The 17,118-nt window shown below is 28.9% G+C and overlaps 2 protein-coding genes across 6 annotated transcripts in view; one reads left to right on the forward strand and one right to left on the reverse strand.

Annotated features, from left to right (window-relative positions):
- LOC105361346 (uncharacterized) overlaps positions 1-8,888 on the forward strand; it is an 11,277-nt gene extending 2,389 nt beyond the window's left edge. Inside the window, exons 1-9 of one of the 3 annotated variants that reach the window (XM_011498489.1) lie at positions 1,971-2,247; positions 4,326-4,370; positions 4,848-4,975; positions 5,128-5,271; positions 6,097-6,301; positions 6,454-6,602; positions 7,087-7,302; positions 7,560-7,661; positions 8,766-8,888. In XM_011498489.1, coding sequence (XP_011496791.1) covers positions 2,229-2,247; positions 4,326-4,370; positions 4,848-4,975; positions 5,128-5,271; positions 6,097-6,301; positions 6,454-6,602; positions 7,087-7,302; positions 7,560-7,661; positions 8,766-8,849 — 1,092 coding nt within the window. In that variant the 5' untranslated portion in view covers positions 1,971-2,228 and the 3' untranslated portion in view covers positions 8,850-8,888. Of the gene's footprint in view, positions 1-1,970; positions 2,248-2,342; positions 2,462-4,325; positions 4,371-4,847; positions 4,976-5,127; positions 5,272-6,096; positions 6,302-6,453; positions 6,603-7,086; positions 7,303-7,559; positions 7,662-8,765 lie in introns of those variants that run through there. The other 2 variants (XM_011498488.1, XM_011498487.1) reach the window with 2 other exon arrangements.
- On the reverse strand, positions 8,815-13,384 carry LOC105361345 (coiled-coil domain-containing protein 34). 3 transcript variants are annotated; one of them, XR_912832.1, is made up of 6 exons: positions 13,044-13,384; positions 11,794-12,072; positions 10,844-11,274; positions 9,957-10,097; positions 9,004-9,289; positions 8,815-8,893 (listed from the first exon to the last, which is right to left on the reverse strand). XR_912832.1 is itself a non-coding variant. In XM_011498485.1 (5 exons), exons 1-5 carry the CDS (start codon positions 13,259-13,261, stop codon positions 9,135-9,137), a joined length of 1,224 nt encoding a protein of 407 aa, XP_011496787.1. In that variant the 5' UTR covers positions 13,262-13,384; the 3' UTR covers positions 8,915-9,134. The 3 variants fall into 3 exon arrangements, 1 of the variants encoding a protein (XP_011496787.1); XR_912833.1 differs by lacking the exon at positions 9,957-10,097; XM_011498485.1 differs by lacking the exon at positions 8,815-8,893 and having other exon boundaries at positions 8,915-9,289.
- Between the last annotated feature and the right edge of the window lie 3,734 nt (positions 13,385-17,118).

Consider the following 17,118-nt stretch of genomic DNA (forward strand, 5'->3'; position numbering starts at 1 on the left):
TCTATCTATCTCAACTCCGTAATCTTGGACGATTAAACGAAGGCTGCTCGTTGGGTTAGATATGTGCGACCGCGTTTTAAATTCTGCTCGCTAATGATTTCATCAAGTGCATGGAGGATTACTACTTGCGATGGACTATTCTTATTTAAATTCGAAATCAATTAAAACGAGAGAAACATTTTTCTAACCTCTTGATAATAATAGTTCGTATATCTTGTATATTAGAGATTTAAAAACTCATTAAAGTTTATTAGTATTCTTAAATCATAAATATTACTAATTTTATTAAAGTGATGAGATTTCGATAGACTAAAAATGCATTTTCATTTGATTGAAAGTCGATAGAATGTCTTGAAATTTTGTGATATAATTTCACATTGTTTGATAAAATTTCTTACCGTATTTTTCTATTTTGTTAATTAATCTGTAATTGAAATTCTAATGAAATTTGCATTTAGTTTTGAATATTTAAACACTAGTTAAATGCATCATTCGCTACCTCAGTCAAAATGTTGTAAGCTTATTCTTTTCATATTATTACGCATCGGGTTAAATATTTTTTTCACCGTCTTACTTAAAGTACTTAAAGCTATTATGTACTTTTTGTAAATTAGATTATTTAAAAAAATTTAATAGATGTAGGAAATAATCGATGTCAACGGAATTATAATAATAAAATTTGTAGAAAATGTCTCGCCCAATGTCTCGTATCGGTCTCGCAACGTAGGCTTATCTAACGAGCAGCGCGACAGACGTTAAACCAAGAAAACCAATAAAAAGGAAAATTGATAAAGAAAAACACAATAAAAATAAAGGTAAATAAGGGAGCAAACGAAAAATCTTATCCGCACGTGTAGATTGTCGATATCCTCATACGACGAGGACTTCACGGGCAACGTCGTGGCGCCCGACTTTGAAAGCTACGTCGTCTTCGTGGAGCTGCTCGAGCCGCTCATTCGCAATTTGCACTGCGTGACCGCGACCGGTGATCTACCAATGCAACCCCCGACGCGCTTCTTCCACGTGGATCTGCAACGACCAGGCTCGAACGACAAGCCGGGCCTCGAGGGCCGCGATCTCGACCCTTCGGGCCGTTACATCATGGCCGGGATCGTCGAGTGCACGCGCAACTTCGACAAGCACCAGCTTCCCCTGACCATGAGGATTAGCGAACTCGAAGAGACCGAGCGGATCGTGACGAGCGCCCTCATGGGACCCGAGCTGAAAGCCATTATCACCGAGGACTCGGGCCAAGAGGATTTCGGCACGTACTTTACCGTGAGCGAGCTCCTTGATCCGTTCAGCGAGGTGCGGGCGCGCACTGCAGCCTCGGGTTTGCTATTTCCCCTGATCGAGAGTGAGAACAGCGACGAGCGCCGGTTGCACGGCAAACACTGGCCCTACGGACGGGGCGTTTACGTTAATTCAGCCGGGGATTTGGCCGTCTGGGTCAACGTGCAGGATCACGTGCGCGTCATCTGCAGCAGCAGCGAGAACAAGCCCGGCCAGTTGGGTAAGGCGTACTCGAGGCTGGCCGAGGTCGTCACCGCCCTCGACGGAATGTTCGAGTGGAGGCGGGATCCCAAGCTGGGCTTCCTGACCTCACGACCATGCGCCATCGGCAATACCGTGCGCTTCGAGGTAGTCGTGAAACTGGCCGGCCTCGCGCAAAGACCCGAGGATCTCAAGCACCTGTGTGTCGTACGGGGCTTGAGGATTCAGCCTACGTTACGCACGGACACGGTGCGCCTGGGTAATCAGCAGAGCCTTTCGGTCGACGAGCTCCAGACTTATCAGGACTTCGATAGGGCGGTCGTCAATGTCTTGACGCTCGAGAAAGAGATGGCGCTTACGAGCTCGTTCAAGATCGCCGCGGTCATTGCCAAAATCTTCAAGAGGCGACGCCTGTCGGGTCCGAGGGCTATCAGATCCTGATCCTCCCAAGGACGCCGCTGCCGTCGCTTCGGCCACCGCTACGGCCACTCCTAGTCCTCTATTTCGCAAGACTGACACAATAGCTCATCTTCGTTTATACACATAAATTAATTTCTCTCTGCATCTTTTCACCCCGAAGAGGATAGATAACTCATCGATACTCTCTCATCGGTGCTCACACTTTTATTATAATTACACTACTTCCTTGTAAGCAGCATTATTATATGAATAGTAAATGACATATTTTATAATACGACGGCGAGTTCGGTCATCCGACAAAGTTGACTTGCCGCATGTCTCGTCCAATTTTAGGTAAAACACTAGTAAACTTCCGACCGTTATTTCGTTAAAAATAAGTATAAAAATAAGTATCAGGAAGGTCCATCAATTTGGAAAGATGTGTAATGGAGAATGAGAGAACGACATACGCATGTATCAACTCATAAATTTTATGAGATTCGTTCTCGGAAATTGTACACGTAGCTGCTCGGATGTCACGAGATGGATTATAAAGCCTTATTTTTGGGTTAGTAAATATATAAAACGAATTCGATTCTCTCTTTTTCGATATAATTAAGTAAAAATGACTCGATTCTTTGACGCCATTTATACGATAGTAATTTCAAAAGCTAATTTCCAATTTTAATATACAAAATTCTTTTACACTTTATTATATATATATATATATATATATATATATATATATATATTTATATTAATAGGTGAGCCTTTTAAAATTAATAATCTTTTATGGTAATAGTATTTGAAATAAAAGTATACAACAACTAAATGTATGTTAAACAAGATGACAAACTTTAACTTTCCGACATTAATAAGTGTAAAATGTGCGTTGAAATTTGGAATAATTTTAATGGTCTTACTTAATTAAAAGTACGATTAAAATTTTCCTTTATCCCAATCATTTTAATAATTTTTTCGATATAGAAAAAATGTCAAAATAATTTTCAATCAAATAATTAATTTAAATACTCGATTATTTATAATTAAATACCATTTTATGTAGGATAGATAAAAGCGATGATTTTCAAAGCCGATTAAACATTATTTCAAAAAGAAAATATTAGCACATATTCGACATTCGTACTAATAACATATATTCTCGGATTTTTCAAATTTATTAAAGTTTGTTAAAGCGACTAAGATACATAATTTAAATATTCAAACAAAAATAAAAAAAAATTTTTTTTTATGCAATTGCATATTGGTTTTAATATTAAAAAATATATTTTAATACAATTTCAAAAGATAACATTAATTTACTTAATAAGAGAGAGAGAGAAAAAAAAAAAATGTTATTAAAATTAAAAAAATTTTTTATGTATTCAAAAAAAAAAAAAAAAAACAAAAACAAAAAACATCTATTAAAAAGAAATTTTTTTTTTTACTTTTACAGTAAATTACAAAGTAATATATCAAACGTGTAAATGTTTATACATAAAATTTGACACTTAGATATTATTAAAGCAACGACTTTAATAGTAAGCAAGTTTTTAATAATAAAGCGTCTATTATCATTGTTTATTAATGTTTATTGGTGGATACATATTGCTAGTAAAATAAATAACAAATGGATTTTAATCTTAAAATGGATTTTCTTGCAATGCAATGGAATAGAGTGGCGACAAATTATCGACGTCTTTCTTATTTTATGTCGCACCGAACTAATTAACACTGATCAATAAATGTGTCATAGCACATGTCTTTCCAACTTGATGTTTTTACTCCAGTGAATGTGTAATTTCTAATATAAAATTATCTGTTACGAGTTGTGTCATAATAATATTTAACATTTGCATTGCATTATGTAAATCAGTTACGCAGAAGTCTCACTTTGATTATATTTTGAGGATGTATTCTCTTGTCAACATAATGTTTAAATTGATGTTTAAGCATTGTACGTGTCTAAACAAGCACGCGTACGTATTGATTTCCCTTAAATAAATAAAATCGAACTCTCGCGGGCTTCATTATATTAATAATCGCTTTTCAGTGTGAATTTTCTGTAATGCTAAACAACGTAAATTTCTTTCATAAAAATAAAAGCAGCCTCGTGTTATTTCTTCTATGTATTTTCATTTACTTATATATTTCGTTTGCAATATTTTATTATGATTTATGTAAATATAGTTGATTCACTGACTACACATTAATACGCCTTTATAATCCTTTGGGTTTTTATAATTTTTCTCTGTTCATTGTTCTGAATTTAGCTTGCCATATTTATTTTTAATGCAGCACTTTGTATATATGCACTTAATAATTTCTTATGAACGTACTGTATTATAAAAAAAAAAATAATTTAACGACTATTATACGCTTAATAATTGTAGTGTCTACACGTATTTATACCATAATTGTCGTATTTACAGAGCTGAAAATCTTTCAAGACGAAGAGGGACGTTATCTAGCGTCATGTAAGTAGCATAAATAACAATTTCATTTAAAATTTTTAATAACACAATAAGTTCATTAAATATTGATAAGATCAATCTTAAGTTATTAAATTTTTAACAATTTGCAAACAGATTTACTTATCAATATGAAAATAATAAATTGAATCGGTAAAGCATTAAGGCAATAAAAATTATAATGTATAATAATATCCATTTGCTTTATGTACTAATACTTCCAAGCTAAATATCTTTTATTCTAGATTTTAGTTTGTAAATATTTATTTGAAACATGTATTGTAAGGATTTTTTGTTTTTTTGTTTTGTTTTGTTTTTGTTTTTTGTTTTTGTTTTTTGTTTATGATCAAGGCATCCAACGAGAGTGTACTTAATTAAAAATTTTGCTTTTCATATGCTATACAAATGTATTATGAAACGAAAATATTCTTATTTTATTTTGCTACGACAAAATTATTTTCATATGTTACTTGCATTTTTCAGCACTCGGCGATCCATTAATAAAAGGTTTAACAGAAATAGCAACTTCTCGACCAAAAGATCCTATTACATTTCTTGCGAGTTATCTGTATAACTTTGCCAATAAGGACAATGGAAAGGATAAGAAAGAGGTAATTTAAAATATCACACTACATTTTGATTTATAATCTTAATAATATTTTTACTTATTCTGAGATATTCTGAGAAAATGATATTATTTTCTGACTCTCGACTATTTTAATTTGCGAATATAATAATTTTACCTTTAAATTTATTTCCATAGAATTCGAGCGGCTTAACAGTTTCAGAGAATGAAAAGAATGATGAAGCTAATCAAGAAAGCCGAACTAACGATGACAACGATGACGGATATCCTCAGAGTCCAGACTTAGACATACCATACACGTTTTTTACAGAAGTAGAGAGGGTAGGACGTTAGCTTTTATTTTATAATAATAAAGCTAATTATTCCTCAAAAATAAAGAAATTCAGTTGAAATCAAATGAAATCCCTAAATATTTATTAATATAGTATGTGTGTGTTTGATTAATATGATTTATAAATTTAAGAACTTAAATATTTCCATTGGTTCTCTATCATCTATGTCCAATTAACAATTAGATTTTACGTCTAATTTTATAAGTACTTTTAGTAGACACGGAAATTTTTCTACCTCCTTGTTATCTTCCCTTTTGTTTGTTTTTATCTTAATCTTAACGCACTTGTATTTATTTAGAATTTAAGAGAATAAAGCTAAAGAGTCTGAAAACATAAGATGCTAATTTACAATACATATATAAAAATTTTTAAATATTTTTAAACGGCAATAGCTTTAACTTTAGTTTTTTTTTTTTTTTTTTTTTTTTGTGCAATTAATCTAATTAATATTTACTATTCAAACAATAATTTGATTATTAGGTTAAAATTTTATTATCATTCTACTGTTATATAATAATATTGATAGCAATAAATGTCATGATGTTTTCTAATTCAACTAAATTTATGGTATGAAAAGTTTTTATACTAGTTTTTTTTTTTTTTTTTTTTTTTTTTTTTTTTTAATAAAAATTCTTCATTTACAGATATATTTATATCGAATTGTACATACGTTTTTTTTTTTTAATAAAAATTCTTCATTTACAGATATATTTATATCGAATTGTACATACGTTTTTTTTTTTTAATAAAAATTCTTCATTTACAGATATATTTATATCGAATTGTATATACGTTTTTTTTTTTTTACGACTAGGATGAAGACGGACAAACTTTACTGCACGTTGCAGCAAGTCGTTCACATTCAAAAGATGGACTGTATCATCTTTTGCAAGAGAAACAAATTAACATTGCATTTCGAGATACTGAATATAGAACGGGCAGAGATGTTGCGGAATTGAAAGGAAATCGCGATAACGTACGAGGAATCGATCGATTTGTTGTTTATCTCGCAGCACGAGGTATGTATTCAATAATGTTCGTTTCAGTGTTAAAAATGCTCGTTTCAACTGTAAGTGATTTAATATCTTCTAATCTTTTCCGTTCATTACTTTTCATTTCATTTAAATATCATTAGGCTTAATTGTATCGTTAAAAATATTTGGCTTTGCAGGTGAAACGGATAAATTAGTTGAATTGTTGATGGAAGGATACGATCATATTTTGGACACTCAAGATGACGGTAAAAATATTCTTCGAATAGCAGACGATGAGAAAAATAAGTCGACCGTTGAATTTCTCAAATCAATATCCAATTTTATGGTATTTTTTTATCGTTTAGAACTTACTCATAATAAATATCCGTTAAATCATACAATTATGTGACTAGATGCTTCACAACTGAATGCTTTTAATAATGTAAAAGGATATTTAACGTGCCAATAAATATAATAATTAATAGTTAAATTCAAGGCAAAGTAACGTAGAAATTAAATGCAAAACGTCATGTAAGGAATTAAGAAAAAAAAAAAAAATTGTAAATAAAATAAGACTACTTATGGCTTTAATAAAAATGATTGATTCTAGAATGATTGTATGTAAAGGGAAATGTTAGATATAAATTCTATTGATTTTTATCGATACAGTAATCGAGTGGAGTGCCACAATTATTAACATTTTTAAATCTCTTAATATTCTATCCAATATTACATTAGCAATACATCGCGGCAAATTGCTTATATAACACTATCTGCGAAGGGCAGGCATTCGCAAATAAATTGAAATTGCACGTTATTCATGTTTGCAGAAATTAAGGGATGGCATTCATAGTGCCATAAGGTCGGGTGACCCGGTTAAGGTTCGACAACTCCTGGAGGTAAACGGAGAAGGCGCGCGGCTTCTCGTCCTCGGAAAGAATGCAACCGGTCGTTGCGCATTGCATATCGCCGTGCTTCGTGAATACCCGGAGATTGTCCAGTACATCGCCAATACGTATCCGGAGACTTTGTGTCTTGGCGATAATGTGAGCAAACCATAATTTTTAAATCCTTTTTGGATCGTGACAATAATGCTTTATTAATGGATTCCATTTGAGTGTGTCTGTGGGCTCGACTAATTTTTATAAAATTACTAATTTTATAATATAATCTAATTCGATAGCAGATAAGAGAAATTCACTTGTTCGAGAAAAATTTGTACCCAACACTCGGACTATTGACGTCATTACTATTACATAATGTATTAATTTTATAATCTTAATGTTGCAATTATACTTTTCAGTTAGAAAGAACAGCGTTACATTATGCAATGGGAGTACCTTCGGTAGAAGAAATGAGCAGTATACTGATACAAGCAGGTGCAAAACGAGTGCAAAAAGATTTAGTAAGTTAGCTACTCAGGCTAAATAATTATTTTTAAACAAATTTGTAATTAATATTGAAATACTATTGATAATAATATATTTGTATGAATATTTATGGTATTTTAATATTGTATAGATTTGTAATAAATAATGCCCTTAAGATTTGAATGTTACCGGTTATTGTATTTTTGATATATAAAAAATTTCAAAAATATATGTTTAACGTAGAATAATTGGCACTGTGATAGTAATGTCAAATAAAAGTCACCCTAATAGGATAATGACTTTTGTTTATAAATTAACTTTACAAATTAGACGTCAAAATATAAATAGACATTTTTGCATTACGCATAAATAAATATATTGAGATACCTAACGCGGTTTAATTTAGCACACGCGCATGCTTCACAACAATTTTATTAACTTTTTTATTAGTATATATATATATATATATATTACACAATAACTTTATTAACTAAACTAAAAAATTACTAACCATTTTAAGTTATATCATTTAGTCCAGTTTCGAGACACTATTGATGGAAAAACAGGAGCTCCAAATTCTAAAAGCATCAAACTTTAAATGTTTAAATATTTAAATAAATCGAATTAGCATAAATTTTTCATTCGATGTCGCGGCAATTAAATTAGAAATTTTAAATCTGAAAAGTAGATTTTATTACCGTAATCTTTTGCAAGGCTCTCACTAGTTTAATATAATTGTATTCTTATGAATGAATAAATAAAAATTATTGCGTGAGAAATTAAATTTTAATAAAAACAATTTCTATTTCTATTGTTAATTGTGATATATATATATATAGACAGTGAAAAACTGATTTTTTTTTTTTTTTTTTTTTTTTTTTTTTTTTTTTAATTAATAAACTTTATATTAATAACTTATTTCCTCTTACATTTAATGTCGGAGAAATGAAGGAATTTTCTATCTCATTTTTATGCATATAATTCACTTTGGAGCAGTTAAATGAAACAGATATTTTTATGAAATTATAAATGATTTATGCATTGGAATATTAAAGTATCTATTTAATTCAAAAGTTATTAAAAATAATTATATCTTGATTGTAAGGACTTTATTAATTGGAAATTTTTATAATTTACAGCGATTACGACAGCCATCTTATTACTTCATGGACAACACAGATATCAAGCAACTTCAAGATGAAGAAGAATCGACGAATAAATGAAGAAATAGAGAGAAAAAGTAACGAGTGGATGGTTGAGAAGTTTACTAGAGAAAAAAAATAAATAAAATTAATTAATATTAATACAAAAACATATTCTAATAAATACGACCACGTAGCAAAGGTCCGATCGAATAGTTTATATAAATGTACGTACGTGCGATAAAACTCCTACGTCGATTAAAAATAAAACATTAAATTACATTAACATTTTGTATTTTTTTTTTTTTTTTGTTTTTTTTTTGTTCAAACAACGATGCTTCTATTTTCATTCCTATTCGTTTATTTTTATCTTTTAACGTAAGTCCTTTTACTTCGTGGATTTTTAACAGCCCAGTTGGTTGTTTTCATTGGAGTCGAGGAATCAGAATCGTCGCTCGCATTATCTATGAGTGATTTCCATGGAGTTGGATTAGTGAAGGCTGGTTTAGCTTTTTGATGAGCTGAAAATAATAAACTCACATGTATTAAACAAGCTTTAGTAGTAGATGATTGAGAACGGGGAAAATTTTTAGGCTGTTTTGTATCATAAATTTACAAAATTTTAATTTAAATTCATTATTTTATTAATTAATCTCTAGAATTATTGTCAAAAAAAAAAAAACAAAAAAAAACCCTTTCATTTAATAAATAATGGCTGTAAGTGTATTAATTCAAAGTTAAATTTTAATTTTAAAGAAAATTTAATTGAAATTCGTTTGAGAAATATACATGGATATGTAAGATATAATAATTTGAATAAATTATAAAAAAAATATAAATATTATCCGAGTTTAAAGCATTTTGAGATTAAAATAGGCTAGAAAAACACCTCAATCAACGATGCAAATAACATAATTGAATATACGTATTTTAATTTACCGAAATACAAAGTTACGACTGCATTTTTTATTTATTAAGAAAATATTAAACTGATTATCTAGCTATTTAAAATAATTTATTTTTAGTTTCAATATCTTATACATTATGACTTAATAAAAAGAAATACAATATACGGATATTTGTCAAAACTATGCATGAAATAGATGATAAAAACATTCTAATAATTATTATACATATGGACGCTTTCTGTTCTTTATACAATGAATAAACTTATAATGTAAAACAAACGTAAAAGTCCTTGTGTAGCTGGTTTTGGTACATTTTTTGACTTTTGACGCCATTTTTCATAAGCCTTTAAACTCTCCTCCAGCCTCCTTTCCTTCTCTTCTTTAGCTTTTCTTTGCTTCATTAATTCTTCCTTCTCCGTGGCTACATTTCAAAGCATTAATAATGCAATGTTTACAGATGAAAGATTATAAATTTTAATTTTGTTAAATAGATATTAACTATTTGATGTAAAAGTAAAGATAGTATTTTATTAATGGAGGTAATTTTAAATTAGCGTACTTGTTAATAATTTTCCTCAATCCTTTCTCTGTCCGATCAATTCTAAGCGATTGTAATTTTATTCTCTTAAATTTCATATATAATGATAACATACGTATCCAATCAAATATCTATTTATTAATCAATGTTTCTAGTTTCGTTTTTTAATGTAAGCTTATTTACAAATAAATTCCGCTTTGCATCGAGAATGGAAGCTAAGTTTAGGATTTATAGATTACTTAAATTAGGACTACTCAAGGATTCGATTAACCATTAATTTACGGATAGAGTACTCCTTCTCTCTCTCTCTCTCTCTCTCTCACTCTCTCACTCTCTCTCTCTCTCTCTCTCTCTCTCTCTCTATCTCTCTCTCTATCTCTCTATCTCTCTATCTCTCTATCTCCTTCATTTTACAATTGTCTATATTTTTTAAAAGTATATTTACAGAATATTAACAATTGAAAAAGAATCTGTCCGAATAGGTGACGATATATTTCAAGGAAAAAGAGTGCCGAGGCGCCGAGCTAATTGTTAGACGGGAAAATACGAAATGCTCTCCTCCCCAATTTCATGCATTGAACTACCAAACGCTAAACCTAATGGAACGGTCGTTTTATACGAGGCGCGACCTTTCATCTGCTTCTCCTTCTTCTTGTGCCACTGCATGAGTCCGATGTTTTTGGATATCTGAGCCTTCCGCTCGACCTCGTGTAGCTGCCTCTCGAGCTCGAGCTCCTTCTCGACGAGTTCTCGTCTCAGGAGTTTCTCGTGTTTCTTTCGCTTGAGCCAGTCGAGGAAGCGCTGGTACTCCTGACGCTGCTTGGTCTTCTGTTCCTGCCTCTCGCGGTCCTCCGCCTCCGCCCGCTTAAGCTCCATCCGTCTGGTCTCGTCCCGGCGCCGCTGCAACTGGCGCTGCTTGTCGCGCGTCCAGTTCTCGTAGGAGATCTGCCGAATAATTGGAACACCGCCGAGCCGCTGCCGACCCGCGGTTCCTGCCAGGGAGTTTGAGCTGCTGTAGGCCCGCACCATCGTCGTGCCCGTGGGGCTCTTACGTCCCGATCTGAAAAAAAAGCTCGCAAGTTGAATGTCTCTGAATCTCTCCTCCATTGCCTAATACTTAAAATCACGATCTCGTGTATTTTATTTATGCGACTCGCTTGATTCAGCAATCGAACAGCGCTTGAGGTAGTACATCAATTAATTGGGCCACACCGAGCTTTACGACCTTCCCTCTCGCTCTAATTAAAAGCTAATCTGACTGCTTTACGAATCGAAGCGCCTAAGACGTGCAAATATTGGATCATCGTGAGCGATAAACTTATTTCGAACAATTAACATCGTAGCTATTTAATCATTATCAAAGACATAGATCAACAATTAATTAATGGTTAGACCGAAGTATCAAAAGTATATAAGTAGCGACTTTTTCTATGCGCATGTCGGCAAGACGATCAATCAGTCCATGAAAATTTAGCCTATAAGTGTGCTTTCTTTACGACTGAGCACTCGCATGCATAACGCGCGATATAAACGATAAAGAGTCTGTTGTTGAATTGACAAGTTTATTTATTAACATTACCGCTCATCCAATAATTGATAGTCGCTGTCATCGTTCGACAAAATTTGTCCAGTCTCGGTGGACGACGAAACGATTTGGCTCGTGGAGGGTAACGAAGTACTTTCGAAGCCAGAAATCCGCTGGAATCCATTCGCATCTTCCAAATTCCGTTGCTCCAGGCTGATTTCCGAAAATTGGCTCGTCAACCCGCTCGAGTCACCGAATCCAATTTGGGTAATTTCACGATTCTGACGATTATACAGCTCCTTCTCGTCCTCCGATAACGAGTTTGATAATCGCCTGCGAATCAATACTTGACATTACTACGAGCGATGACTGCAATAGAACTTATCAATCATATTAGGTATTATGTACTTAACCATTTGTTATGTATTTTGTATGCAGTGGAAGTGTTGCATAAGCACGTGCAAGATATATATCATGAATTTGTATTTATTTGTTATGTCAGTGTTTATTAATTAGCTAATTATCGCCCATTAATGCCTTAACTACTTAACAATTATATCATTTAAAATACCATTTCAATATAAATGTGAATGCATATAGATTTTCTTTTATTTTTATAATTATGTTTATGAAATAAAAGTATTTTAAATTGATGATTAAATTGAATTGAAAACTGAGCAAATGTTGGATAGATAAAAATAATAAGCCCGATGATAATGAAGATTTTAAATTATTTAAGATTAAGAATTTTATAAGATTTTATATATAAATTATATATATATATATATATATAATATTTATATAAATTTATATAAATTTATATTATTATATATAATAATATATAATATATATATATATATATATATATAAATTTATATATAAACAATTTTATAAGATTAAGAACAATTGAGTTTTTTTTTTTTTAAATGTGTTTTAAATCTAAACGATAACCTCTTATTCTCATTTTAAATATAAATTAAAAATTATATCCGACATATTATATATACAATATACCTTTTTTTCACTTTATATATAAAAATATATAATCAGAAGATCAACTTGCTATTCAATTGGATATATAGTAAAATGCACACTCTCGCCGCACGCTTAAAAGACATTTTTGTGATAAAATATGATATAGTAAATGGAAAATAAATTTTATATATATATATATATATATATATATATAGACAGTTTCATATTAGTTGAGAATAAAAAGAAAATATCAGCAAGAAGAAGATTTAAGCCTATTTAATAAAATCGTCTATTATGCAGAACGATCGATAAAAGAAACTTTAGCGTACCAGGATTGGTAATCATAATTGTTTAATTCATTCTCGTGGTCTATATTCGAATTGGTCAATGTCTCTTGCTTGTTGCGTAACTCACAGCTGGAACGAGAGTATTTCACGGATTCAGGATGCGAACGGTGTTGTTGAAAGTGTTGAAGGACGACGGTTGCATGCTGGGAGTAACTGCGAATCAATCCTGATGACCAAGGCACTTCCGTTTCCTCATTCATACTTAGACCGGAAGGCCTGTCATCCTCACATCACACAATATTGCCTTTCGTTGCCCTCCATCTGAATTCACTCACGATAAGCCAGCCGCTCAACAGCTCTCGATTGTTTTTAGTTCTTAAATTAAATTAAAATAACACGTTTTTCATTGAAAATACTTTCTGCTTTACTACGAGTGCATATTATTTGCACTTGGGGTGAAACAACGTCATAATTTTTATTCCCTAGCTCCTTTACTTCTTTCGATTTCTACGAATTGCAAAAAAAAAAAAAAAATAAATAAAATAAAAAAAATAAATAAATAAATAAAGAAATAAAATAATCATATATTTAAATTCTAACGGCATTCATGTTTAATTACATTTTTAATCTAATCGCGTTGTAATTTATTTAAAAATTATTAATAATAAAATATACGAATGGCACATCTTAAAAAAAAAAAAAGCTGATATAATAATTATTTAAGCAAATTATTGTATTAAATCTTAGTAAAATAATTTCACGTTTATAACAAATGAATTGAAAAATGATACGAAAATTAAATTATTTTTATTGTACTTTCTAAATAATATTTCTAATTTCTAATTTAATGTATAGATTAATAATAAAAACAATAAAAAACCAAAAAAAAAAAAAAAAAAAAAAAAAAAAATTCTCAAGATATGTCGTTTAGTGCCGATATATTCTTGATGAAAACTTATAAACAAGAACATACGTAATGGCAAATAGTTTTAAATTTATATGGAATCGATAATGTTCAATTATAAATTATACTTTATAAAACAAATAATATTAATATTGTGAATGTTTGTAAATAAAAATATGAGTCAAATGTTAAGTTAATGTAAAAACTGTGAATATGAGTTCTTATAAAATTTCAATGAAAATTTATAAAAACAACTAAAAAAATATTTTATTAATTACTTAATGAGTTACCTTCGATTCTATAATACGAATAGATGCATTTATACTTAATTTAAATCATTATTAAATAATAAATAAATTATTGATAATTTTTTTAATACATTGATACAATGATACAACTCATTAAAATAATATCAATCCATTAGATAAGTACTGAAGGACAACGATTCATAATGTTTTTATTTATTGTAAATTTTCATTCGTTTTTGTAATTAGCTCAAGTCTCAAAACTACGCTTTAAAGTCATTTGCAGTATTAAGTATTCTATTTCATAATTACTACAAATAAATAATATAATTATGGGTAAACTTCTGGAATGTTATACTAAGGTAATGAATGAACGTTACCTAACGTCAAATACAATAATTTAAAGTGAAAATTTATAAATTATAACGAGAATTGAAAAGACTCTTGAATTCAATATCAATTCGATTTTATAAATATTAACAGAGAAGTTTCGAAGGAAAGAAGAAGGAAGAAATTGATAGATGATTAAATCGAACCGAATAAAAAGTCATTTTATCGGATAATCTTCGAAAATTAAATAAAAAATTGTATTTGCAAATTGAATTTAAAAACTGAAAAATTTTAGATTGAAACACATTTTTTTTTTTTTAGAAATTTCAGATTTCTTTATTGTGCTTAATATAAATGTATATTTAGAATCTTTTTAATATAAAAAATTTCTCGTATATATCAAATATTATAAAATTATTAACAACATAATAAAGAACTACTTAATTTATTATTATTAAAAAAATTCTACGTTAAAATTGTACGTTCAATTGGCAAATTTAAAATAGAGTAAAAATCTGACAATAGATCAAATATTATAAAGATTCAATACTCTATTCGTGAATATTCTATATAAAAAATTTAAATACGTTCGTAAAACTTATTTACCATATGCATATAACTGCAACATAATTGATAATTGAAAGTTTGTTGATATAAAAGTGATAATATCAGATTATTTACCAAACGATGATAATTTATGTATTTGCTTTGAAACTCTTAATTCCTAATACGTTTAACTTCATGAATTATAAGATCATTTTATGAACTAGAATAATGAATAATACAAAAACACAATATAAATTCGATTTATGTCAAAATTAGTTTCTTATGAAATATCAACCAATTTACCTTTTACATAACAATATTTATATATCAACTACCAATAGAATATATTACTCTTGATTATTACTTCAACAGAATATTTTATAAACTATATATTTACATTTTTTACCATTTGTTTTTATCGTAGCTGAATATTTAAAATTTAAGGATATTTATAGACTTCAGTTTGTTTATTTCTTCCGGAGATAACAATATGAAAATAAATGCTTTTGCTAAAAATATTAATTAACTGTTACTAATACTATTCCTATATTCGCACTTGATAAACAATTTTTAATTAATCTTTTCAACTAATTTAATATATTATATGAAAAGCACATGCAATATTAATACAATGATGCAATGTTGTAATAATTAAATAGTGTAGTTTTGAAATATATTATGCAATTTTATTATAAAAAGTTTTTCAACACATTTTTTTAATCATGAAAAATACTCCAAATAAAACTAAATTTATCTAGCCAAGTATAAGAATATACATTAATTATATTTTGCCTGTCCATTATAATTGTGTGGGAACATAAAATTTTATATTTACTTCACTTAAAGTGGTTCGATAATAATAAAAATACCGTCAGATAGTGTGAAATTCATTTAATATTGATACACACATGCATATATGTGACAAGCAAAAATTAATAAATATTCGTATATCTAAAGTAATCAAACAAATTTTTATATTTACAATACAAATCTAATTAAGAGAACATTAATTCGTATACAGACATTGAAATATACTTCAAGATGTAATAAATAATTAAGTGTTCAAATAATATATATGAAAATTAAAAATGAATTTATAAAAGATCTGAATCATAAGTGAATTTAAATTGTACTAATTACATTTAAGAAAATAATAATATATTAGTATCAATTGAATTGATTGTTCTATAAAATAGTAGTGAAATAAAAATTTCTTTTATCATTACTTAATAATATAAGAATATAATTGTTCCAATATTTTTACAGTTGTTACTTTGAATAACATATGTATTTTATTATTATTTCCATGTACGAATGATTGACCTTGGAAGGCAAAATGTATATATATATATATATATATATATATTCTCTTCACATTAATATTACTATATAAGAAGCAATAGACAAAGGATCGCATCAACGATATTTCAGTCTTTCTCAGTATTTTATAGTTTATAAAATATATTTTATTTTAATTTATCTAAAATGCCATCTGTCAATGTTATAGACAGGATGTTTGCAAATTTTATCTTAACGTTAAAATCGCTTTTAACGGTACATTACTTCGTAACGATGTAACTTATATTCTAAGAAATATCTTACTTTTAAAAGATCATAGATATTTATTTTACTATTAGTATTAAATATTATTAATATTAAATTTAGAGAAGCATCAAATTTTGTTTAAAACTAAAATAAATTTGTTATATTACAAAAGTAACTATTAATATTTTATTAACAATTGTACTGTAATTATCATTGTAAATGTAATTGATAAAAAAAAAAAAAGTACTTATAAAGTAGATTTTATAAACATTTATACTTAACATAGTTCATTGTATTATCCATAGAAATATCAGATTTTCGAGAATTTTTAATAAAATTATATATTACTTCTATGATTTCAATAGTTAAAGAACGTAAAAATATAAAAAAACAGATAATATTATTGTAAAAATTTTAATTTTAAATATCGTAAAAAAGTTGGTTCATAAAATAATTTTATACAATTTTGCATGATTTCCAATATTCATAATAACATTAATAAACAAACCTATACTTATTATTAAAAAATATCCTGAATTAAATTTTT

Source organism: Ceratosolen solmsi, unplaced genomic scaffold, assembly GCF_000503995.2.
Source record: "Ceratosolen solmsi marchali unplaced genomic scaffold, CerSol_1.0 scaffold30, whole genome shotgun sequence".
NCBI classification, from domain to species: Eukaryota; Metazoa; Arthropoda; class Insecta; order Hymenoptera; family Agaonidae; genus Ceratosolen; species Ceratosolen solmsi.